This window comes from Copidosoma floridanum, unplaced genomic scaffold (genome assembly GCF_036245765.1).
Source record: "Copidosoma floridanum isolate Cflo_tuat_1 unplaced genomic scaffold, Cflo_Japanese_pri ptg000001l, whole genome shotgun sequence".
Lineage (NCBI taxonomy): Eukaryota > Metazoa > Arthropoda > Insecta > Hymenoptera > Encyrtidae > Copidosoma > Copidosoma floridanum.
Genome location: NW_028321878.1, coordinates 11,293,150 through 11,317,822, shown reverse-complemented (window position 1 = coordinate 11,317,822; position 24,673 = coordinate 11,293,150). Strand labels below are relative to the sequence as shown.

Sequence of the window (24,673 nt, the reverse complement as noted above, 5' to 3'; positions counted from 1 at the left end):
GATAAAATAATTTAAATTGTTACGTAGTTGCGTTAAAAAATAAACGACAAATGTGGTAGTAGCTAGTTCGATGTTTGAAGTTCGCGCGGAATATTTTTACCCTATCCTGTGAACCATCTGATTGGGTCTAGAAAGTTAGAAATCTCACACTCACGAGGAATGTTATTTTCTTTACGGTGACCGGAGCGTACCAAAGACTTGCAAGTGCGTTAATTTTGTAAAATAATCCTTTTTTATCTACAACATCCGAACATTAATTTGCAAAACAATAATTTTCTTGTGAACATTATGATTTTGTGAATATTTTCGCATCACTAGTGCCTTTAATCTTTCGATATTTCGTTTACATATTCCTATTGTTTATTTCTTTCTTTTTGGTATTCGTGGTATAGTTAATATAAAATGTACCTAGGGGTAGTTTTTATTCAAATTTAATGGGTCGTGCACGATGAAATGTTTTATGCGAGATAATTGTTGTGAATAATAAAGTGTGTGACAGTATAACCTAAAGAGCTTCATTAGCTGATTGAGTTTTACGAAGTTTAATATACCGCAGTGATAAATTTAGAACGAAAAGTGTAATAATGAATTATTTTACAGAATGTTGATGCCCAAAGCCAACCGAGTTGCTATTTATGAATATCTCTTCAAAGAGGGTGTTATGGTTGCCAAAAAGGACTTCCATGCACCAAAACATCCAGAACTAGAGACTATCCCCAATCTTCATGTCATTAAAGCTTTGCAGGTAAAATTACTGTATACTTATACATATTATTTGAAACTTAATTTCTATAGTATTTAATCTTGATATCTAACAAAAAACTATCTTTTCAGTCATTGAAATCCAGAGGATATGTGAAAGAACAGTTTGCTTGGCGCCATTATTATTATTACTTGACCAATGACGGTATTGAGTATCTGAGAAATTTCCTCCACTTGCCACCCGAAATCGTACCAGCAACTCTTAAGAGAAAAGTTGCCTCAGAAAGTGCAAGACAAAAGCCCCAAATGGGCCCAAGGAGTGAAACTTCCAGGCCGTCCGAAGATCGCGCTGGATACAGACGTGGGCCTGGTGGTCCTGACAAAAAGGCTGATGTAGGTGCTGGTACTGGCGAACTTGAATTCCGTGGTGGATTTGGTCGTGGTCGTGGTCCACAATAAAATAATTTTTAATATTTATCACGCATTTTTGATTTATTTTGTTACACTTCAATTTTCTCATGATACTTATATGATGTAGAATTTAAAGTGTTGGAAAAAAATCGATCACGTCAAATTATGATAAAAAGTACATCCTTGTTAAACTTAAATGAGTTACAATTTCATTATTTTACTCGTTAGGTTTTACACTACAATTATTGTACTTTATAAACTGTTGACAACGAAACAGTTGCTTTAAGTTTTCATCATGCAGTGTATGAACTACAGATGTATAGTCGTTTTAAAAGACTCGTTTAGTTCCTTTTATTTGCTCTCTGCCTGCTCAACCGTACCCTGTGTCCTGGCACGCAACATAAGTATCTTTCCTTTTATATTAACGTGTATTTTTTATATATAACGTGTCGTGTGAGTCGTGTCTCGTGCACTGCCTTTCATTTCATTAGGGAATTATTGGTTTTAAGAAATAAGTAAAAATACTTTCTTTTGCAATGTTTCCATCTTTATTTCCATGTTCTCTTACAAATTCATTAAATAGGTACTTGTACAATGTATATGCTTTCTTTTTACTTGGAAGGGTCTTGGAATATTAGATTCTAATTCAAGACTTAACTTGAACAGAGAATGCTTTTCGAAAATTAAAGGTGCATAAATTCAGACTCATAGAAAAATAGAAGTAAAAAATTTTTATTTTTGATAAGTTGAAGCATAGCTAATTCTAGAATTGATTTGATTAGGTTAAATCAATATCACACCAGCTGCTTTCTTTTAAAGATAAAGAAAACAATGGCGATCTTAACAAATAAAAACAAAGAAATAACATGAAGCTATATACAATTGGATATGCAATATCGGATATGCACAGCCGACTCGACACTGTGACCATTCCTATTTACAATGGAATTTTTCTTAATGTTCTCCAGTGTACTCTGTAAGCAGCAATAGTGGCACACATTCTTCGCAATTAAAAATTAAGAATTAGCAAAAATTGTTAAAATATAAAGTCTTGTGGTCTCAAAAACGATAACATTACGAAGCGCAGTCTCAGCCATTATCACATCTAACAGTGTCGCAGTTATTACTCCAAAAAAGGCAATTGCCAATACCACTATAACAAATCAGGAAAACAGTGGCAAGGAAGACGAGGCTGCAGACAGTGCAAGGCTTGCGCTCCAGAAAGAAACCAATCAAGTAGAGGACCATAAACATCACATGCGTCTGTAGCAGTGCTGGATTTACTGGTTTTGGAATAAGTAGCACTGGTATGAGCCATTGCACACAATACATCTTTATTGCCGTAGCACAGAGTCCGGGAAAAAGGAGAGGTCTCCTTGCAAAAAATTTTTCTCTCTTTGAATTTGAATCTCCTTTGCTGCTTGTTGTAGTACCTTAAAAACACAAATGACATCTATAACATTACACACACGATTTTTAATAACATTTTATCGTAAGTATTCATAAATAATAGTAGCATAAGATTTGTCACAATTAGAAGTCAGTAAAACTAAACATTATTTATTCAATTAGAAAAGGTAATCGTAGCTTTGAAAAACAAAAAATTTTAATAGAATACTAATTCTATGGTTATCATTATTATGACTGATAATTGGTCGTCTGTTTGTTAGGTTTATGAAGGTTTAAGTTTTTAGTAACTCATTTAACTACAAAATACTATTAGCATGTTTTCTATTACAGTAAATCAAACAAGTTATTAATACCGTAATAAATCTTTAATGCTTTCTTCTTGTTGTACTGAACAAAGTTTGGAACATATTGTTAAATTTCATGTTTCAATACAATTAACTTGATGTAACTTTTGCGAAAAAAAAATATGCATTCAAATTTTACTAAGTAGGAGTTAATTGGAGTTAACCGAGTAAAGGGTCTAAACTAGCTACTTTTCAGTCGTTAAATATTAAAAGTGTAAAAAAAATGCACGGAGTAAATATTTACCGAAATTCACCTTGGCAAAGCTAGCACAATTCATTATGCAATTAACAAGTTATCAAGAGTATACGCTTGTTAGAATCAAGTACAAACAAATTCACATAAACGTCGAGGAAACAAACAATTACAAACCTCATTTGCTTATCATAACCTATAACAAACGACTCCAAAATACTTTGATGCTGATTGCTGATGATGAAAGCTTCAGTCACTTGATCGAGTAATTTTGATCATCCGATCCATCGTTATCGTTACTCTGCCTCAGTATAAGTACCACTGTTTTGATTTAGCGGCGAATTTCATGAATAGGTACCGAAAAAAAAGTTAAAAAATGAGCTGTCGGAAAACGGGGAGTGAAAATCGACGACACCTCAATACCTCGCACTTGTATATATAGAGCTCTTTAAATGTATATACTATTGAACGTGTGTAGGTTAATAGGTACTCATACTATATCTATATATAAGCTATAAGTAAACAAGACACTATACGACGTAATGAGTAATGACGTGTACGTAATTATACGCATACACTACAAATATACTTACTCAATTAACTATTAATTTTTTTGTGATGCTTCTTTGCAGATCACATAAATCAGATTCTTAACATTGTCAGTGGATTTTTACGTTGCAAATAATTTAAGTCAATTAGCATTAGAATGATGTATAGAACCTATATTTCATATATTTTAAATAGCTAATATAAGACAAAGTTAGTGAAGTGAATCGAGCAAATCTTTTTTTTTTCTAACTAAAATCCAAGTACATAATACATTGGCTTATTAATTATCCTAAAACATACCCTCTACACCTGTTAAATCTTTCCTACAACCTAATTATTAAATTATTAATTTTGTACTTTAATGTTTCATTATTTAAATATATTAGCTATTACATTGTTTGCTTGTACAGAGAGATGAATCTGTTTAGTAACCTGACTTTAATTCTAATCTGTTTTTAAATTTAGCGCATTTTCATGTGTGTATGAATGGTGAATCGTGAATGTATGAATCTATGGGTGTATTCCGCAAATGCTGCCAGCAGTTAAGTTACGTAGGTCGTGGTAACGCCGCATGGTCGGGCAGCGCTAGCGTCAACCTGTACTAACTGTCGGTGGGTTCCGCATGTCAACAAACTTTGATATTTTTTACTGTTTTCGCTCCTATGCCATCTGATATTTCGGAGTTTGTTGACATGCGGAACCCACCGACAGTTAGTACAGGTTGACGCTAGCGCTACCCGACCATGCGGCGTTACCACGACCTACGTAACTTAACTGCTGGCAGCATTTGCGGAATACACCCATAGTCCGCAGGCTAAGTATACGTCCTTAACCGCCTTTTTCACTAACGTTTAGAATAATGATTGAGACAATCAATGATTGTATCATGAGTTTTTGTATAAAGTTCAATTTATACAAATAAGTTGGTAAATATAGGCACACATGATTAATATTTAAACATTTTAAGCTGTATAAATATATAACATAGATTCCAAATATGCATTATTACCGCTGGAATATGCTAACAAAACCAAATATCCGTCTTTCTCACCCAGCAAAATAATAGGTATCTGTATAATCCTGTATCAATTTATTGCACACATGCGAAATGTTCAATGACAGTAAACAATGACATAATTTCAAACTTTACTTTTAACTCTTCATTTCACACGTAATTTTACAATGCAATTGATAAATTATTATTCATACAAAAGTATTAATATTCTTATAGGAGGTCGATTTTCAGGCAAAAGATTATTTGTAAACTTGCCGTAAACAGCACAGCCAATGTCAACTTTTTATTTTCTATCTACACATCTAGTTGCGGCTGGTTTTAGCGTTTCAGATTTCTAAACTAAAAAGTGGCCCTAAAATTCTGAAGGAAAGCTCGGGAAAGCTTTAGATATTTTAGGCCCTAGAGTCATGTTGTCAATTATAAACCAGCCGCTACTTATTTGACAGATACAAAATAAAAATTCAACATTTTCTGTGCTGTTTGCGGCAAGTTTACAATTTATCTATTACTCGAAAGTATAAATATATAGGAGGTCAATATTCGTATAAAACATACACTGCAAACTTGCCGCAAGTAGCACAAACATCGTTAATTATTTATTTTGTATCTATTTGAAGAGTTGCGGCTGGTTTATAAGTGACTAAATGGCTCTAGGGCTAAGCTGCCTAAAGCTCTCCTTCAGAATTTCAAAAGCAATTTTTGGCCAAAAAAATCACGACCGCTAGATGGCGCTGATCCTAATGATTATAACTACTTATAGTGGAGCCATTTAATCAATTATAAACCAGCCGCAACTACTTTCGTAGATACAAAATAAATAGTTAAAGATAATTGTGCTACTTGCGGCAAGTTTGCAGTATATGTTTTATACGAATATCAACCTCATATATATTTATACTTTTGGGTAATAGATGAATTGTAAACTTGACGCAAACAGTGCAAACAACGTTAACTTTTTATTTTGTATTTATGAAATTAGTTGCGGCTGGTTAATAAGTAATAAAATGGCTCTAGGGCTAAGCTGCCTAAAGCTCTCTTTCAGAATTTCAGAAGCAATTTTTGGCCAAAAAAATCACTACCGCTAGATGGCGCTGATCCAAATGATTATTACTATACTTATACTAGAGCCATTTAATTATTTATAAACCAGCCGCAACTAATTTGATAAATATAAAATAAAAAGTGAACATTGTTCGCACTGTTGGCGGCAAGTTTACAATTTATCTATTACCCGAAAGTGTAAATATAAGGGAGGTCGATATTGGTGTAAAACATACACTGCAAACTTGCCGCAAGTAGCACAAACAATGTTATCTTTTTATTTTGTATTTATCAAATTAGTTGCGGCTGGTTTATAAATAATTAAATTGCTCTAGTATAAGTATAGTAATAATCATTTGGATCAGCGCCATCTAGCGGTAGTGATTTTTTTGGCCAAAAATTGCTTCTGAAATTCTGATGGAAAGCTTTAGGCAGCTTAGCCCTAGAGCCATTTAGTCACTTATAAACCAGCCGCAACTCTTCAAATAGATACAAAATAAATAATTAACGATGTTTGAGCTACTTGCAGCAAGTTTGCAGTATATGTTTTATACGAATATCAACCTCATATATATTTATACTTTTGTGTAATAGATGAATTGTAAACTTGACGCAAACAGTGCAAACAACGTTAACTTTTTATTTTGTATTTATGAAATTAGTTGCGGCTGGTTTATAAGTAATTAAATGGCTCTAGGGCTAAGCTGCCTAAAGCTCTCTTTCAGAATTTCAGAAGCAATTTTTGGCCAAAAAAATCACTACCGCTAGATGGCGCTGATCCAAATGATTATTACTATACTTATACTAGAGCCATTTAATTATTTATAAACCAGCCGCAACTAATTTGATAAATATAAAATAAAAAGTGAACATTGTTCGCACTGTTGGCGGCAAGTTTACAATTTATCTATTACCCGAAAGTGTAAATATAAGGGAGGTCGATATTGGTGTAAAACATACACTGCAAACTTGCCGCAAGTAGCACAAACAATGTTATCTTTTTATTTTGTATTTATCAAATTAGTTGCGGCTGGTTTATAAATAATTAAATTGCTCTAGTATAAGTATAGTAATAATCATTTGGATCAGCGCCATCTAGCGGTAGTGATTTTTTTGGCCAAAAATTGCTTCTGAAATTCTGAAAGAGAGCTTTAGGCAGCTTAGCCCTAGAGCCATTTAATTACTTATAAACCAGCCGCAACTAATTTCATAAATACAAAATAAAAAGTTAACGTTGTTTGCACTGTTTGCGTCAAGTTTACAATTCATCTATTACACAAAAGTATAAATATATATGAGGTTGATATTCGTATAAAACATATACTGCAAACTTGCTGCAAGTAGCTCAAACATCGTTAATTATTTATTTTGTATCTATTTGAAGAGTTGCGGCTGGTTTATAAGTGACTAAATGGCTCTAGGGCTAAGCTGCCTAAAGCTTTCCATCAGAATTTCAGAAGCAATTTTTGGCCAAAAAAATCACTACCGCTAGATGGCGCTGATCCAAATGATTATTACTATACTTATACTAGAGCAATTTAATTATTTATAAACCAGCCGCAACTAATTTGATAAATACAAAATAAAAAGATAACATTGTTTGTGCTACTTGCGGCAAGTTTGCAGTGTATGTTTTACACCAATATCGACCTCCCTTATATTTACACTTTCGGGTAATAGATAAATTGTAAACTTGCCGCCAACAGTGCGAACAATGTTCACTTTTTATTTTATATTTATCAAATTAGTTGCGGCTGGTTTATAAATAATTAAATGGCTCTAGTATAAGTATAGTAATAATCATTTGGATCAGCGCCATCTAGCGGTAGTGATTTTTTTGGCCAAAAATTGCTTCTGAAATTCTGAAAGAGAGCTTTAGGCAGCTTAGCCCTAGAGCCATTTTATTACTTATTAACCAGCCGCAACTAATTTCATAAATACAAAATAAAAAGTTAACGTTGTTTGCACTGTTTGCGTCAAGTTTACAATTCATCTATTACCCAAAAGTATAAATATATATGAGGTTGATATTCGTATAAAACATATACTGCAAACTTGCCGCAAGTAGCACAATTATCTTTAACTATTTATTTTGTATCTACGAAATTAGTTGCGGCTGGTTTATAATTGATTAAATGGCTCCACTATAAGTAGTTATAATCATTAGGATCAGCGCCATCTAGCGGTCGTGATTTTTTTGGCCAAAAATTGCTTTTGAAATTCTGAAGGAGAGCTTTAGGCAGCTTAGCCCTAGAGCCATTTAGTCACTTATAAACCAGCCGCAACTCTTCAAATAGATACAAAATAAATAATTAACGATGTTTGTGCATTTTGCGGCAAGTTTGCAGTGTATGTTTTATACAAATATTAACCTCCTATATATGTATACTTTCGAGTAATAGATAAATTGTAAACTTGCCGCAAACAGCACAGAAAATGTTGAATTTCTATTTTGTATCTGTCAAATAAGTTGCGGCTGGTTTATAATTGACAACATGACTCTAGGGCCTAAAATATCTAAAGCTTTCCCGAGCTTTCCTTCAGAATTTTAGGGCCACTTTTTAGTTTAGAAATCTGAAACGCTAAAACCAGCCGCAACTAGATGTGTAGATAGAAAATAAAAAGTTGACATTGGCTGTGCTGTTTACGGCAAGTTTACAAATAATCTTTTGCCTGAAAATCGACCTCCTATAAGAATATTAATACTTTTGTATGAATAATAATTTATCAATTGCATTGTAAAATTACGTGTGAAATGAAGAGTTAAAAGTAAAGTTTGAAATTATGTCATTGTTTACTGTCATTGAACATTTCGCATGTGTGCAATAAATTGATACAGGATTATACAGATACCTATTATTTTGCTGGGTGAGAAAGACGGATATTTGGTTTTGTTAGCATATTCCAGCGGTAATAATGCATATTTGGAATCTATGTTATATATTTATACAGCTTAAAATGTTTAAATATTAATCATGTGTGCCTATATTTACCAACTTATTTGTATAAATTGAACTTTATACAAAAACTCATGATACAATCATTGATTGTCTCAATCATTATTCTAAACGTTAGTGAAAAAGGCGGTTAAGGACGTATACTTAGCCTGCGGACTATGGGTGTATTCCGCAAATGCTGCCAGCAGTTAAGTTACGTAGGTCGTGGTAACGCCGCATGGTCGGGTAGCGCTAGCGTCAACCTGTACTAACTGTCGGTGGGTTCCGCATGTCAACAAACTTTGATATTTTTTACTGTTTTCGCTCCCACGCCATCTGATATTTCGGAGTTTGTTGACATGCGGAACCCACCGACAGTTAGTACAGGTTGACGCTAGCGCTACCCGACCATGCGGCGTTACCACGACCTACGTAACTTAACTGCTGGCAGCATTTGCGGAATACACCCTATGAATGTATTATGAGCGCTGGTATTATGATACATCACCTACACACATGTAACATATGTCACATACGTACGCGTAGAAAAAAAACACAAAACCCTAACCTCCATACTGGTGTGGAAGTAATCAAAAACGTTAGTACAATTTTTTATATTGTGTAGTAATTGTGTACCATATCAAACAATTGATTTTAGTACATGTGGGGTAGCTCTCTGTGGAGTAAAAATGGGAAGTGAAAATAATTCGACGGACGCCTTGGTTGAAAACTTTATTGGCCGTTCGAAAAAACTGTCTGCACACCTCAATGCAATCGAAAAGACATTAAATAAGCACAAAAATCACACGGATTCAAAGGTACCAAGGCTTGAGGATCTATCGTCTTGTTCACAGTTAAGAAGCAAAATCAAGGGTTACCGTGGCAAGCAGAGTATATTCAAGCGACCCGAAGGACCTGCTCCACGTACCAAAATCAGTGCCATCCCTGATTACCGAAAAAATCCAGAAAAATGGACTTGCTACAATTTGGATGATGTGTCAGAGATGTCTAATGAAAGTAACAGCCAGGCCGCTTTGGCTTTTCTGAAGGAACTTAAGCAGAGAAAAGAAAAGAAAGTGCGCAAGCTGCGAGTGATCAAAGGCAAACACGACACGATGGAAATTGATATTCAGACTGAGGATAATAATGTGGAGAGTGATGGAAGCAATGCTGTTATTTCCTTTAGGAAGCCCATGAAAAAGAAAGAACCCTCCAACACATCTAAACCAGAGTTTCGGAGTAGCAAAATTGTAATGCCTGAGTACGTTGTAGGTTTGAAGAAAGCCCCAAAAAAGAAAAATCTGCCCAAAGCAGAAGCTGAAAAGATTGACAAAAGCAAAGAGATAAAGTTGGATCATCTCAAGTTTGATGACGGCGAAGAGTAATTTATAAATTATCGATTGATGTAAATAGTTGATTGGTTTTCTTCAAACATAACAGGCGAAAATGTGACGCTAATCTCACAAACTTCCTTGCTTCAGTCTGTAGCAATTTTTTTTTTTTATATACTGTGGAATAAGTAATGTCATATTATAATTACTTAAATTTGTAAATACGTTGATGTATTAAATTATCTTGATGAAAAATACGTCATGAAATTTTTTCCATCTCCTATTCAAGACTACAAAAAGTTGTGTGCAAGAAAGATTAATTTACTCACTCAATCATTTGTATAGCAATATAATATACACTACTTAAGTCGTTAACTATACCAACCTATTTTACCGACCTAGTTAACGTCCGACTTAAAGCGATACTCGAACTTGAAAAAATAATCGCCATGTTCTGAGAGAAAAAAAAAAAAAAAAGACAAGTAAATAGTAAAGTACTTGCTATCTTTCCATTTGAAGTATATTTATATTCACAAAAATTATAGTCCACGGGCTCTTAATTCTTATTGCAAATTCAAATTTTCGGCATACTTTGGTTATGGTTGGGTATTTGAATTTCTTATTACTTATCAAAAATCGCTTACTTACGACTCGCAATCCGTATATCGATCACCAGTATACGTCTATACGATGAGTCGCCTCAACTCGACAAAACTAATCGAAAAGGTGAAGAAACAGCTGTAGATTTTGGAGTAAATAGAGGATTAAACACACCTACCGAACGGTATTTTGTTATGACAATTGCTAATCTTGTTTTGAACATTTTTTTTTTTCCTTTCACACCCGAAATTATCAAATTTTGCATTAAGTAATATTTTTTTACTGAAAAACTCACAATTACATGGTATTTTGTAACACATTCTTTTATTCATAAGGTATTTTTAGTAACAACATTTAATCGAAATAATTATACAAGTTTATTTTACAATCAACAGAAATGGACGAACAACAGGCAGATGAGATTTTGGCTCTTAAGAGTATCTATAATGAAGAAGAATTTACTCATCATGTTGTGGATGGTCACAATAAAATGACTTTGAAGATATTTATAAGTCTTCCTGAAAACTATTTTCTTACTTACAATGAGCAAGAGGATAGCAATAAAGTACAATCAATAAAAGTTTCCCACTTACCTCCTCTAACTCTGCATATCATGTTGCCAAAGGATTATCCATCTGTGTCTCCGCCAAAATATATTTTAAGATCTTCTTGGTTAAAAAAAAATTTGATGTTAAAACTTTGTAAAAAATTGAATCGTTTGTGGAGGGTTAATGTGGGCCAAGAAATTATATTCACTTGGATTAATTTTCTTCAAACAGAGACTCTTCAATTTTTACACATTGAAGAGAGTGTTGATATAGATTGTGCTTACAAACTTTATAATAAATCTTTAGGAAATGCACAAAAAAGCAGTGGTGTGAATAATACTCAAAGTGCCAAAGAAGACTGCAAAAATAGTGAATTAAACATTAACAGGATTAATGAAAAACCAGTTGATCCGTTGAGGAAAGGGAAAAAGCTGTCTTCTAGAAATAGACCTGGAAAATCAAATAAATATAAGGATCTTTGGTTTCGAATTTATTTGGATATTACTCCTGGAATAAATCCAGTTAAAATGCTCATAGATTATAACAGAATACGTAATGAAATTGAATTTCGGAAGAGCTTTTTCTCATGTAAAATTTGTTTTACTGATAAATCTGGAGAATATTGTGAACAGTTTAAACCATGTGAACATATTTTTTGTAAAGAATGCATTAAGAACTACTTTGTGTCTAAAATTCAAGAAGGAGATGTTCAAGATATTAGATGCCCAAATGAAGATTGTTCATCTAAAGCTTCACCTCATCAGGTAGGATATATAAATTTTTTTTTTTAATTTAAAAATGAAAATGGATAACCGTTGTATCACATTTTTATTTTTATTTAGATAAAAGATCTTGTGGAACCTGAATTTTTTTCTAAGTATGATACAATTCTTTTGAACAACACCCTTGACACAATGAGTGATATCATTTACTGTCCCAGAAAAATCTGCCAGTACCCGGTTAGTCGAGAGCAGAATGAAATTATGGCTAAATGTCCTGTTTGCGAATACACTTTTTGTATTCTTTGCAAAGCTCTGTATCATGGAGTTGAGCCTTGTAAAGTAGATTCAGGTATGTACTACTATTTATCAAATGTATGCATAATTGTGTTGCATTTTAATCATTTATTTTGTTTTTCATACAACATTAGATACAAGGAAAAATTTGGTTGAAGAATATCAAAAAGCATCGGTTAGTAGGAAAATTGAATTAGAACAAAGATATGGCAAGAAACAATTGCAAACATGTGTGGAAAATGTCATGTCTGAATCGTGGATTGAGAAAAATAGTCAAAACTGCCCAAAGTGCAATTGTGCTATTGAGGTGAGTCGTACTATCATGTGATTCATATTTTAAAAAAATATAATTTTCCATGCTTGTTCTGCAAGCAAAAAGCACAAACTGTTTTCTCTCTTTTGTTGGCGCAAAACATTAATTCGTGTTAAAATTTTAGCTTATTAAAATATAAAAACGTATTCAAACACTCTGTCTTGATAAATTTTTTTTTTTCATTTAGAAAAGTTTGTTTTTGTCATCATTCATTAGAAATATATTATGACGTGGGTAACATTTCGCTTATTGCGTAAAAAACTATGTTTTACGATTTTTCTATCACGAAAAAATCCTTATGCTTTGCGCTTTAATTACACCAAGTCCCATCATTTTATTCTAAAGTGGTTTTAATAAATTTTGAGAAATAAAAAATCCAATAAAAACGTTGATTATCATAATATATTAAATATTAATTAATCTAAAATATTTTGTAGAAATCTGATGGATGCAATAAAATGACGTGTTGGAAATGCAACACGTACTTCTGTTGGATATGCAAAGTCAGGATACTAAGCAAAGATCCTTACGATCATTATAATAATCCGCAATCTGAGTGTTACAAAAAATTATACGCAGGATTGTATGTTGACGAGGATGATGATGTAAATGATGAAGAGGATGATAGTGGTGGTGAAGAATTGTATTGGCCCACTGATGATGAGGAGGATGACCTGCATGAGTTCTATCAAATATGATCCAAAACGAATCTTTCAAAAAATTCTACCTAATCAAAATCAAAAAGAGATTGCTAAAAATTGCAATATTGTCAGACAATAAAAATTTGAGAAGTGTGAAAAATAGAATATGCTCTTGGTTTCAAGTCACACAAGTCATTTAAGTTTTTGCACCTGTTATTTGTTGATCAAACTAGTTGAAAATAAAAAAAAATTGTATAACTGTTATTAATATTAATAAATTTATTTTGAACAATATAAAAATTTGTTACGTTTGTTTCATAATTTTTCCAGTGTTGTGTAAGAATGAATATTGTGATCCCCGATTTTTGGTGGCGAAGTGGCGGCAAGTAGGTATATGTTTTTTTGCAGGGGGGTCAATTTACTTGAATGTCGATTTTCGGGTAGAAGATATATGAGTTATCCCTATTATGCCACCAATGTCACTTTATCCTCTATTCATTGGGCCAGGTGACCACAGGTATAAATATTTGGTGCATTTGGTAATTTTTTTATACCGATAAGTACTCATAACTCTTTGCAGCTCTGTAGACGACATCGCGAACTTTTTGGATCTTCATGAATTTCTCAATTTTTGTGATTGGCGGCAGCTATTGGCAGCGCCACCAGTCAGGTGCTAGAGGGACTGGGGGAAGGGGCAGGTCGTAATTTAAATGTTAAAGAGACTTTTAGAGATTTGTTTAATCAAAAATTTGTGTTTCAATTGCATTCGTGGTACTATTTTTGAGATGGTTTTAAATAACTGTTGAAGAAGTGATTTCTTTGTTTCTTTTATTTATTTATTTATTTATTTTTGTTTACATCCACATGCCCATCCATTTTGCATGTAAATTTTAATTTAAAACGGCTCGAACGAAGTTCGAATACTGATCTAGGTGCGTTTAATAAAATAAAGAAAGAGCTAGAAAATTGTATGGTTTACACCATGTGAGCTTTAATGCAGTAAACACGGATGTGAGGACACATAATTTTACTAAGTACAGCTTCTGCTGCTGTATTTTGTTCCTCCCTAATTCTATGAATGATCTCTTCTTTTTTAATAAACCTCGAGGCTGTCATCCAAGTGAACTAGTTTTTTAATTCTCTCAGGGTACGATAGTGTAAAGAAAAATCCCAAATGTGCCCCAAAGCTGTGTCCTATGATGTGTAGTCCTGCTCCCACTTCAGTTCATCCAACGCATAAGCACTTAATTTTCAACCCGTGATTAAACAATGGAGAGTAATACCAGAAAACCCATGACCAAGTAAACTAATGACTAAATGTATGATAAATGTTTTCACTACAAAAGTCTAATTATTTGGTACAAAATAATTTTATAGCTTAGTAAAAATATTCACCAAGTAGACTTTATTGACACATCAACAAAAAAAAAACTCTGTACTTTTAAATACGTATAACTTTTACAATTTACTAACTAGATTGTTATCACGCAGGAATGCAATTATGTAAGGCGCTACTCGCTCGGGGTGATTGTTGTGCATGTCATGATTACCCGGCACAAAAGTTATTTTGGCATCGAGAAGGCCTTCGACGAGTTTCGCGGACTGGCGCACGGCTTCCGGTAAATACATTTCAGCCGAACTTTGGGCAAACAATCCCAAAATCTTGACGTCAACCTTTTGTAGAAGACCCATCAGCTGGTCGTGACTTAAGAGGGGCAAAAAGTAAGTTTTGAGCCGCGGATCACGATTGTATCGATAGCTGTCGTTACCGATTTTCGTGACCGATCTGTCAAACATTGCCTCGGCCGCGGCGCTGTTTAGCGCGAAGTTTCTCTTGAACTTTAGCGAATGCATAACTTGTTCGCGCGTGTAGGTCCAGGGAGTGTCCTGTTTGGTGGCTGAGTCCAAAGTTTTTCTAATCCAAGGCAACAATTGGTGCTCTGACAAGACGCGCGGATAAAAGCCCTCCAAAACGACCAAGCGCTGGACACGTCCGGGGTATATAAAAGTGTAGAAAACGGACAGCTGGGCGCCGAGACTGTGGCTCACAATATGTAGTTTTGGCCAGTTGAACTCTTCTATGACGTACCTCAGGACCAGGACGTAGTTGAGAAAGTTCAAGGGCAAACCGGTCGGGAAGTGAGACGACAAACCGTGACCCGGCAAGTCGATTGCTACGTAGTAGTAGTTGGACGGCAGACGTGATATCAGTCGGTGAAAGGAGCCGGCGTTATCAAGGACTCCGTGGACCAGCAATACTGGAAAGTCTACTGGTGATCCATAAGCTCTAGCCGCTACGTGGCCCCAAGGTACTGACACGCGGATTTCTTTGGGCTCTAGCATTTCGAGGGTGCTTTTTTCGCTCATTTGGACACTCATTGGAATAAAAAATGACTGTGTTCTTGTTTAGTTAGAATGTTAACCGTGACGAGGATCTTGTAATTAAGTCTGTGTTTCAACACTGCATATATTATGATGAAAGTAATTATTTTTTTTGATTCGTCGCAACAAATATCCTTTACTTTTCTTTTATTCTCCAACTTGTGAAAATTTTAAAAAGTCCCGCTCAATGTCTTCTGTCGACGGCTTGATAGTCTATCGACCTAATCTATATAAACGCCAATAAATACCGCATGTATTTACACACCTTTATATAATCATTTGACAATTTACCTACTGGTAAAATTCCATTGTAAAAGAGTATAAAGTATACCGATGGATTGTAAATTTTAAATACAACGCTAAGCAAGACTCACTCTCTCTATCTCTCTCTCTAAAAGTGATGTGGCCTTGCGTGCGTTGATTCTTCCCTCTTTCTCTCCACCACCCCCTTTGATTCTAGTGTCTGTTGCTGGCAAGCTGTCCAATCGTGCGTCCAGTTGTTTCTTCCCCCTGTGATCGGAAAAGATGATAGTTAAAAACAGCTTTTTTTACTTGCACATCGAAGAAAATAAAATAAAATTACCATAATAACACGTGATCAGGAGACTCTTGATAGTGCGTGCGTATCGTGAAAGGCAGTGAATTATGATACAGACACCCTCTTCTTCTGGAGCTGCTGCTGTTGCTGCTGTCTATGTCGTGTTGCTGCGCTGCTCAGCATCAATGATCAGTCAGTCTCGCCGGTAATATAGCGCCCCCGTGTCGAGGAGACGAGGAGAGAAAAAAAGGAGGAAACTTGGAAACGACGGCTTTGCTGAGCCGTGGCCTTTTTTCCAAAAACCCCTACCCTTTTTTTTTTTTGTTACATTTTTTTGTTTAATACCTTCTTCAACGAATGAACATGGACATGCAGACGCCTAATGGTTAGTACATAAAATTGTTTCAATTAATTAAAAACGCATGAATATGTATAAGCCCAAGTGAGTTGAATGGAGAAAAAAAACCATCATATAAAAAAAACTCGAAAAAAAATGTGTGTTTGTTGATAGCCTGTGTGATGTTCTACTTATCGGAGCCAAGCAGGAGCATAAATATTATTTTTATGATGAATGATGATGCTGATCTTTTCTCTGTGGTTCGTTTTTTGCTCTCTTCTCCTCATCTTCTTCTCTCTCTTGCTCCTCACCATCCCAATAGTCTCGAGATTGTGATTGTGATTATAATTGTACGCACACACTTCCTTCTTCTCTCACATACTTTACAGTTATGATATACCTTGCTACTGTGTGCGCGCTTCTGTAAATATACGTTTAAGTTTAAGGTATAAGTAAATACCTATACTAAGTAATGATGCAGATCCGAGTGACTTTTCCCCCTCGAACGGATGAACTTTTTCCGTTTAAATAGTAAATAACCAAGTATATTGAAATCCCGCTGGAGCCGGAGTTTGTATGATTGAAGAATGTCGTCGATGAATATGTGTAAGTGAGGAAGACACGTTATAAGATTCATAAGTAATATTGATTATATTTTTCTTGTTTTCACGAGCGTCAAAGACGTGTACAAACAGGTATTTTATTATTGTTGCGTTACAATTATGTTTTGAAGGTTAGAATGCTACGCGTCGTCGTCTTTTATCTCTTTCTCTCTCTCAATTCACAAAAAGTATACTTTAAGTTACATATACATGTCCGATACGAATGAAAAAAACAACAGAAGGTTGCAACAATTTGTCTTAGCTTCTAAGTAGTGTTTTATTTACAGACCACTGCAGGCTCTTGTGGTATCTGCATATAGAACTTTGTTTGTTTCATAACAAGTGGATACTCGTTGAATTGTGAAATTTTTTTTTCAATTGGTACAACTTTGTATTTCAACTTGTTTGAACCTCGGTTTGAACGAATTTAATCATGTATCTGTCGAGTGACTATGGTTATTTACATGATAATTGTTTTTAATTGTCAACTGTTATAAAACTTTTGGCAAGTGGGTGAAAATAATGACATTGTATTTCAGTTTATGCCATCCCTGGCATGCCAGAACTCAGCATGGTCTGGATGGGTGATATGATGGTCCACAATGATCCCTCCCAGGAACTTATGATGGATCCCAGGCAAGCGGAAAGCCCGTACTTTTCACATGGTCACCACTCCTTTGAAGATATAAGAAATCATCAAGTACCTCCCACTGCTATGGTAAGGTACTTGGCTCCACAATTTCACAACGAGTGCTCAGAATCAGAGGAACCTATGGAAGGTGTTGGTGTTCAAAACATCCAGCCAGTTAGTATTTAATATGATAAATTATTTAGCTGTAAATACTGAAGTCTTAGTAAACTTAATTGTATGAATTATTTTTTTAGGACTATGATCAAAGTGAAGGACACGAAATAAATGAATATCTTGGTCTAGAAGATTATATGGCTGATGAGGACAGAGAACAAATTGTTAACAACGCAGCCACTCAAACACAGGATGTTCGTACTCGTAAAATTAAGCCCATCAAACATCCAGGTTTAGTTTTAAAAACGCCAATAGCCTATCAACCTCACACAGATTTGAATTGCATTCCTATACGTAAGGATGGTATTGGTAAGTAATGATTGTATACTGTCAATAATTAAAATGAAAAATTGCATAAATAATATTATCGAATTATCAATAGCTGTGTGCGAAAAATGTGGTGCTATCGGGGTAAAACACGCATTTTACACGAGAGAACGGCGGTTTTGTAGTCGTGCCTGTGCTCGTTCCTCGGAACATACAGCAGCTCATGCAGATTCCACATATAGTCCAACTCATTCTATAGACATAAACACTACAGATGCTAATGTACCAAATGACGTAAAGCCTAAGGTGATTTTATTTAAAATTATTTTAGCATGGTAATCAATAATTTCATCTTAGCTATATACTTTTCCTATTTTTTCAATAGTTATTAAATATAAAAGAAGAAATAGTTACGCCTAAAGAAGTAAAGACAACAGAAAACATAAAGCCAGTATTACCTACAAAGCCAGAGCCAGTAATGCCAGAAGAATTGCCAGTAAGAAGAAAACGTACAGCCGCAATGGCAGGATCATATGACTGGACGTCTCAATTGAAAGCACCTGGTTTTTGCGCTGCTCCTGTTTCTTGTTTCAAACACGTAAGAAAGTTCATTAGTCTCAGTAATTTATCGAGTAATAAAACTTGAAAGTACAAAAAACCATTGTAACGTACTTGTATCCATGGGGTTAAAAAAAATTGTTTCGTCATTTACAGGCACCAATATCAGAAATATGGGGTAACATAACTGTGGGCATGAAAGTGGAAGTTGAAAACACTGACTGTGATGAAGTGTGCGAAGAATTTCCTGACTCATTTTGGGTAGCGTACCTACTTCGTACTGCTGGTTACAAAGCGCTTCTCAGATATGAGGGTTTCGGTAATCAAGGTGAAAAAGATTTTTGGGTATCTGTATGTTCAAATGAAATCCATCCAGTAGGTTGGTGTGCCACAATCGGAAAACCTTTGATTCCACCAAAATGTACGTATTAATGTTCTAAACATCAATATCTTTAAAAACAAATTCAACTAAAATTAATTTTCAAAACAGCAATCGCAAACAAATACAAAGACTGGAAAGATTTTCTGATGCGGCGATTGACGGGTGCTCGAACTCTTCCGACCAATTTTTACAGTAAAGTCAACGACAGTATGAAGTCGCGTTTTCGCGTAGGACTGCATCTTGAGGTCGTGGATAAAAATCGCATTTCACAAGTAAAAGTAGCAACCATACAGAAAATCGTGGGTAAGCGGCTGCACGTGCGTTACTACGACTCACCACCTGAAGACAACGGTTTTTGGTGTCACGAAGACTCTCCCCTTATACATCCTGTCGGTTGGGCTGCGAAAGTTGGTCAGACCATAGACGCGTACCCCGAGTATTTTCAGCGCGTTGAGTCCGGTAAATTGAGGTAAGTTTCCCAGAACGCATTTTTTAAACCAAACGTTCGAAAATAATATTTTGAACTCTCAACAGCGATGATGATACGAGACCTGAATTGTTTCTTACACCTAAAAACTACCATGCGCGCTTCGGATACACGTTCAGTGAAGGTATGAAGATGGAAGCAATAGATCCGTTGAATTTGTCGGCCATATGCGCCGCTACTGTTATGAAAGTGTTGCGTGAAGGCTACATAATGATCAGAATCGACAGCTACGATGAAGATATCAATGGTGCTGATTGGTTTTGCTATCATTCGTACTCACCCTGCATCTTTCCGTTGGGCTTTTGCGCTACGCATGGCTTGCCCCTAACACCTCCTAAGGGGTATGATCCAGCTACGTTCTCGTGGGATTCATATTTGGAGAAAACAAGCACGATACCAGCACCTACGGAACTGTTCAATAGGGTAAGAGATTTTTTTTTAACTACTATTATTGTTAACACAAAGTGATTTGTGTATGGTTTAGATGGATGAATATTTTAATCATTTTTATTACATCAGGAAATACCCAAGCATGGATTTCTCGAAGGAATGAGGCTAGAGGCGGCAGATTTGATGGATCCTAGATTAGTTTGCGTAGCGACAGTTACTAGAGTAATTGGACGATTGTTAAGGGTACACTTCAATGGATGGGAGGATGAGTACGATCAGTGGCTGGATTGTAAAAGTTGTGATATTTACCCAGTTGGTTGGTGCGATTTGGTTGAACACAAATTGGAAGGACCTAGAGCATCGATAAAAAATATTGGTCCCAACAACGGTAAGTCGATTGTTGTAATTTTTAATCATATTGATGAGAGAAAAAAAGTTTTCTCAACTTGGGGTGTAATGCAGCAAAAACACCAAGAGGCCTGAAACGCAGAGGTAGGAGAAAAATAAAACGAGCCGGTGGGCACCGAGGTCCATACACCCGCAGTTTACAGCAACAACGTATAGCTGAAATAAGATTAGCCGAACAACATCAAGCAGAACTTGAACAAGAAGAACATCAGCAAAGTCAACATCAACAGCATCATCGGCAACAACAAATACAGCAGAAACGTATAGTTCGCGTGAAGGAAGAGCACGAGATGGGACCTGTTCAGGGTACGAAAATTGAACGCGAGCGTGGTGATCTAGAGAGCATACCACAGCAGTCGAATGCTAGGGAGCCTGAACCTGCGTTAGATGCTGGACCCGATCAAACCCTTCCGAGTCCGACGAGTGGTCAAGGTCATTCAACAAACGAACCAAGGCCCAAAGAAAAGACTTCCTATGTTAACGTACGTTGAAATATATGCTTTGTTCAGTCGTTTTCGTCAACCACTACTTGTTACACATAAAATTATTTTTTATTTTTTTTTTTACAGCAGGCAAATACTGTGAGCAGCAAATACATTCCGAGGGTGGCAGATGGTTTACAGAAAAGTTCAGAATTGGGTGAGCTAGTGCCAAGTGATTGGAATATCTTTGACGTTTCCCAGTTCTTGCGTGTAAACGATTGCGCCACGTATTGCGACAATTTCAACAAACGGAAGGTTGACGGCAAAGCTTTGCTTGCCCTGACTAAAGATCAAATAATTGACTTGACCGGTTTCAAAGTTGGCCCATCACTCAAGATCTTTGATCTTATTCAGCAACTTAAAATTAAGGTAAACCCAGCACAGGAGAGATCAAAAATGAGTTTGAAAAAAATATTATAACACGATTAGAGATGTTTAGAATTCACGAAGTAAACCTGTACAATAAAAGTAGATCAATCATTTCTCGATTTTGTTTTATACATTGAAAAGTAAATATTTTTCACATAAAATTAGTGCCTTCTTTAAATCGAAAATTTTAAGGCATAGTTTTTTCTACTTTTTAAATTAAAAGACAAACTTTTTTTTTTACTTTTGCATCACATTGGGTTTGAAAGTAGCTCATCATGTACGTAAAGAAACGTGCCACTTTTAGCCTGAGTAAGGCGTGTAATCGTATGTAAACTCAAGAAAATAACTTAATGCTAAATATATTTTTAAAAATTCTTAAATGCCCTAATATGGATTTACACTTGAGACAATCTTAAAGGGTTCGTAAAATGAGTCAAAATTACAACTACCATTCTTATTCCCATAACATTCATTAACGGTATTTTAAAATTATTTATAAATGTAATTACATATGAATCCATATTATAAGCTCAATTAAATAATATCTTCTAAATACCTTGGGGGATTTTTTTTTTGGTTCCACATCCTTCATACTAAAAGAAAACAACTTTGCCGTAGTAGAACACAAAAGGAATTGTAAGAATTTTATGATTAATCCATACAAGGGAGTGAACATGTAAATGATGTATCCTGTGTAAAAGTGTAGGTTTAAGTTTATGTACATCACTTCTAGAACAGCTGTAAATAATGAAATCCATATAATTATTACCTTTTTGCGCAATGTAAATAGTATATAAGTTCTTGGTAGCCATTCATGAAAATCTAGTGTAATCAATATTTAAATTCAAGTGAAATTTCCTTGTTGCCTATTGCAAAGTAACAAGATTATTTAAGAAAAATTTGTTAAACATACAAATTGTCATTTAAATAACACACACTATCATGGTAAATACAACTCGTGGTTTGGTGTTGGACTATTCCAATTTTTACCCAGTGATAGAATTTCCATGATTGGTCAAGCCAGTTTTATTTATATCAGCATGTATTATTTATATGTATTGTTTGGTCTAGAAGCTATTGCTTCATTATCCTAGCTAATGTAGTAAGTTTTGATTGTACATAAGCATTATTTTACTTAAATTTAAATAAAATTGGATAAAAAAATAAACCAAGTGATGAATGTTTCAGTTCATCTTTAAATTTTCAAAAGTTTTTGTATACGTAATGTTCCACAATAAAATTGAGTTTAAATTAACGTATTTTTCTTTAAAGCATAAATTCTCTTGGATTAAGCCATAGAATACAGAGAAAAAACAATCGAAATATAACTAGAGCCTCGCTGTAGATTACTGCCAAGGTTAATTAAATTTTAGAGCCTATTAACACTCTTTAAGATTAATAATTTGATGTACCTAGCCAATAAATTTTTATTTCTTCAAAATACATGTAACGCGGGACTGTGATGTAAAAAGCAAAAGATTTTATCTTTAAAACGTCGGTCAGCAAAGCGTTATGAAAAATAAAACACTCATCCCATGTTCACTCAACTAATTGTAAATTGTACACTTACAATATTTTTTTAAAAAACAAAACATTGAATCAATGATGATCGTAATCAGCGCTGTAAAGCATGCCTTTTTTTATAACTCTTAATTTAAACATTACTTGTGTAAATCTTTAATTTTACAAACATTTTTACATACGAAATAACTTAATGATAAAAATGAAGTAACGAATGGAAAAAGAAATAATGAAAATAAAGAAATTAATAATGGTTTGCAATCGTTTTTTTTTTTAAGGATCAAACTACAATTTGCATGAACTTCTTTTTTTTTATTACACATAAATTTATTTATTCTTTTTTATTACATATGAAAAAACCCTAGATTCTACGGTTTTACACCAGAAGTAAATCACTAGATCTATCCCCCACGTACGGCATTGGTTGTATTGCGCATATTGAAGCACGCAATTAGACCCCGTCTTTATACTTTAATATTTTGTTTATTGACGTTGTATCGAGTATACATTAATACATATACCAATAAGACCCCGCCAAATTTCATTTGGATTTAGCGCCATCTAGCGTGGCAAACCCGGCTGTACCGACAATTGACACGAGATAAGAGCGAGACCTGCAGTTCAAGTGAGTCAGCCAACCGTCGGTACATCAACAAAAATATCGGCCCTGCTGTATCGACAGTTGACTGACGCCACCAACGGGTCTGGCGTCATGGCGTGCTTCGACCAACGTGAAACGCGTGGGGGATACTTATTTATTACATTTTACGATTTTCGTCAAATTTTAGTATGCATGTGACCATCAATCTCTAGCCGTATTGCATATATAATATTTGAAGCGCACAATTACACCCTGCAGGTCTGCGATTTTTGATGACCCATACCAATAGCTATTACTATATATCTACCTAGTGATTTACTTCTGGCGGAAATCTCTAGAATCTAGGGTTTTTTTCAAGACGGTTCCCCTAGAAAATAGTTTGCGTCAGCCCGCGAAATCCGCAACGCTAGATGGCGCTGATACACTATGCGCGATGCAATTGACATCAATATCTCCCCCACACACCCGCGTTTACCAGAATCTCTGGCGTTCAAGTACCGCGGGTTGATGTTGAAGTTTTTCCCTGCAAGCGTAACCTCTTTTAGCCAGCTGGCCGACTGGTTCGCTAGAATCGGTGTGCTGGTCCCTGCAATGCCGACTCTAGCATGGACGCCGGTCGTTTTCAGCTGTTACACCGTTGACGCATTATACCTATACTGAAGTCAGGTGATCGTCATGGGACTCGTGGGGTATAATATGGAGTTCCAAGCCGCCACCCGCGGGCTGGCATGACGTCAGCAGCGTCTCCTCGCGTAATATCTCTCCATCTTCAACTATCTGTCTGTCGGCTCACTGTATACTACATCAGCGGGGCGTTATGTACGTATACATACACCTATAGGTACGGCACGCTACAATTTTGCTTTGTTACATCAAACTGAGCTGCTGGGGCCAACCCTTACAACTGCATGGGGCTCGTTTTGTCTTTGCGTATGACATTTAAAATTCGCACCCTTTGCTTTCATGTTGAGGACTTAAAGGATCGATACATATATATGTATATGAATTTTGCCGAAAACTGCCTTACCGATTATTATGGAGAAAACATCAAAACACGCGGGGCTAAGTACGTATAACTTGCCGTACAATTTTTTGCATTCCAATAAGGAAAGTGAGATTTGAGTTGAAATTGTTTTGCAGTTTTCATTTTATTTTATTTTTTTTTTTCCAGTTTTATAGATCAAACGCGAGGTTCATGCAGTGCAATAATCGTGCCCCACCCTGCTGTAACAGTACAACAACAAAACAACAAACAAAGTGAAATATCTATGAAGAGATGGAGTTTTTTTTTTTTTTATACTTGATTCAAATCAAAAACAATAATTTCTTGGATGAGACCACTTAAGTATGGGTAATTTTATAAGGCTCGAGACGCGAGTTACGTTGCGTACCTTGCGATGTTCCGAAGAAACCTTTACAACGAGTCTTTTTACGAAAAAAAAAAACCTAATCGTACCCTATTTTAACTAAAACAAATAGATAAACTATACTCCG

General features: G+C 35.1%; 6 protein-coding genes across 11 annotated transcripts; 4 read left to right on the top strand and 2 right to left on the bottom strand.

The window, feature by feature from the left end:
• The first annotated feature begins 121 nt into the window (after positions 1-121).
• On the top strand, positions 122-1,179 carry LOC106646827 (small ribosomal subunit protein eS10). The gene is made up of 3 exons (XM_014362976.2): positions 122-204; positions 601-745; positions 835-1,179. Exons 2-3 carry the CDS (start codon positions 602-604, stop codon positions 1,159-1,161), a joined length of 471 nt encoding a protein of 156 aa, XP_014218462.2. The 5' UTR covers positions 122-204; position 601; the 3' UTR covers positions 1,162-1,179.
• A 650-nt stretch (positions 1,180-1,829) lies between these two features.
• Positions 1,830-3,489, bottom strand: bc10 (BLCAP apoptosis inducing factor bc10). Its single transcript, XM_014363323.2, has 2 exons — positions 3,238-3,489; positions 1,830-2,546 (listed from the first exon to the last, which is right to left on the bottom strand). The coding sequence occupies exon 2, from the start codon at positions 2,443-2,445 to the stop codon at positions 2,203-2,205; it is 243 nt and encodes an 80-aa protein (XP_014218809.1). The 5' UTR covers positions 2,446-2,546; positions 3,238-3,489; the 3' UTR covers positions 1,830-2,202.
• A 5,626-nt stretch (positions 3,490-9,115) lies between these two features.
• LOC106647083 (uncharacterized) lies at positions 9,116-10,187 on the top strand. Its single transcript, XM_014363342.2, has one exon. It carries the CDS (start codon positions 9,291-9,293, stop codon positions 9,984-9,986), a length of 696 nt encoding a protein of 231 aa, XP_014218828.2. The 5' UTR covers positions 9,116-9,290; the 3' UTR covers positions 9,987-10,187.
• A 264-nt stretch (positions 10,188-10,451) lies between these two features.
• Positions 10,452-13,274, top strand: LOC106647006 (E3 ubiquitin-protein ligase RNF14). 3 transcript variants are annotated; one of them, XM_014363261.2, is made up of 5 exons: positions 10,452-10,716; positions 10,928-11,844; positions 11,923-12,151; positions 12,231-12,403; positions 12,847-13,274. In XM_014363261.2, the coding sequence occupies exons 2-5, from the start codon at positions 10,930-10,932 to the stop codon at positions 13,105-13,107; spliced, it is 1,578 nt and encodes a 525-aa protein (XP_014218747.2). In that variant the 5' UTR covers positions 10,452-10,716; positions 10,928-10,929; the 3' UTR covers positions 13,108-13,274. The 3 variants fall into 3 exon arrangements, with proteins under 3 accessions (XP_014218747.2, XP_089446017.1, XP_014218742.2); XM_089589891.1 differs by having other exon boundaries at positions 10,452-10,836; XM_014363256.2 differs by lacking the exon at positions 10,452-10,716 and having other exon boundaries at positions 10,863-11,844.
• A 686-nt stretch (positions 13,275-13,960) lies between these two features.
• On the bottom strand, positions 13,961-16,355 carry LOC106635710 (serine hydrolase-like protein). 2 transcript variants are annotated; one of them, XM_089594709.1, is made up of 3 exons: positions 16,016-16,355; positions 15,807-15,942; positions 13,961-15,658 (listed from the first exon to the last, which is right to left on the bottom strand). In XM_089594709.1, the coding sequence occupies exon 3, from the start codon at positions 15,427-15,429 to the stop codon at positions 14,509-14,511; it is 921 nt and encodes a 306-aa protein (XP_089450835.1). In that variant the 5' UTR covers positions 15,430-15,658; positions 15,807-15,942; positions 16,016-16,355; the 3' UTR covers positions 13,961-14,508. The 2 variants fall into 2 exon arrangements, with proteins under 2 accessions (XP_089450835.1, XP_089450832.1); XM_089594706.1 differs by having other exon boundaries at positions 13,961-15,942.
• Positions 15,839-22,834, top strand: LOC106635699 (MBT domain-containing protein 1). 3 transcript variants are annotated; one of them, XM_089594700.1, is made up of 12 exons: positions 15,839-16,355; positions 17,449-17,714; positions 17,795-18,023; positions 18,097-18,287; positions 18,367-18,579; positions 18,696-18,960; positions 19,030-19,390; positions 19,456-19,831; positions 19,928-20,186; positions 20,261-20,356; positions 20,411-20,688; positions 20,779-22,834. In XM_089594700.1, the coding sequence occupies exons 1-12, from the start codon at positions 16,328-16,330 to the stop codon at positions 21,106-21,108; spliced, it is 2,892 nt and encodes a 963-aa protein (XP_089450826.1). In that variant the 5' UTR covers positions 15,839-16,327; the 3' UTR covers positions 21,109-22,834. The 3 variants fall into 3 exon arrangements, with proteins under 3 accessions (XP_089450826.1, XP_014203260.2, XP_014203269.2); XM_014347774.3 differs by having other exon boundaries at positions 15,841-16,355; positions 20,261-20,688; positions 20,776-22,834; XM_014347783.3 differs by lacking the exon at positions 15,839-16,355 and adding an exon at positions 16,699-16,913 and having other exon boundaries at positions 20,261-20,688; positions 20,776-22,834.
• Positions 22,835-24,673: the final 1,839 nt, after the last annotated feature.

What these genes read in the sequence shown, in the direction of transcription:
- LOC106646827 (XM_014362976.2), top strand. Translation starts at nt 602, where the DNA reads ATGTTGATGCCCAAAGCCAACCGAGTTGCTATTTATGAATATCTCTTC. An exon ending in ATGTCATTAAAGCTTTGCAG is followed by an intron (nt 746 to 834) that starts GTAAAATTACTG and finishes CTATCTTTTCAG; the next exon opens with TCATTGAAATCCAGAGGATA.
- LOC106635699 (XM_014347774.3), top strand. Translation starts at nt 16,328, where the DNA reads ATGAACATGGACATGCAGACGCCTAATG. An exon ending in CAAATGACGTAAAGCCTAAG is followed by an intron (nt 18,288 to 18,366) that starts GTGATTTTATTT and finishes TTTTTTCAATAG; the next exon opens with TTATTAAATATAAAAGAAGA. An exon ending in CTGTTTCTTGTTTCAAACAC is followed by an intron (nt 18,580 to 18,695) that starts GTAAGAAAGTTC and finishes CGTCATTTACAG; the next exon opens with GCACCAATATCAGAAATATG.
- bc10 (XM_014363323.2), bottom strand. Translation starts at nt 2,445, where the DNA reads ATGTATTGTGTGCAATGGCTCATACCAGTGCTACTTATTCCAAAACCA.
- LOC106647083 (XM_014363342.2), top strand. Translation starts at nt 9,291, where the DNA reads ATGGGAAGTGAAAATAATTCGACGGACGCCTTGGTTGAAAACTTTATT.
- LOC106635710 (XM_089594706.1), bottom strand. Translation starts at nt 15,429, where the DNA reads ATGAGTGTCCAAATGAGCGAAAAAAGCACCCTCGAAATGCTAGAGCCC.
- LOC106647006 (XM_014363261.2), top strand. Translation starts at nt 10,930, where the DNA reads ATGGACGAACAACAGGCAGATGAGATTTTGGCTCTTAAGAGTATCTAT. An exon ending in CTAAAGCTTCACCTCATCAG is followed by an intron (nt 11,845 to 11,922) that starts GTAGGATATATA and finishes ATTTTTATTTAG; the next exon opens with ATAAAAGATCTTGTGGAACC. An exon ending in GCCTTGTAAAGTAGATTCAG is followed by an intron (nt 12,152 to 12,230) that starts GTATGTACTACT and finishes ATACAACATTAG; the next exon opens with ATACAAGGAAAAATTTGGTT.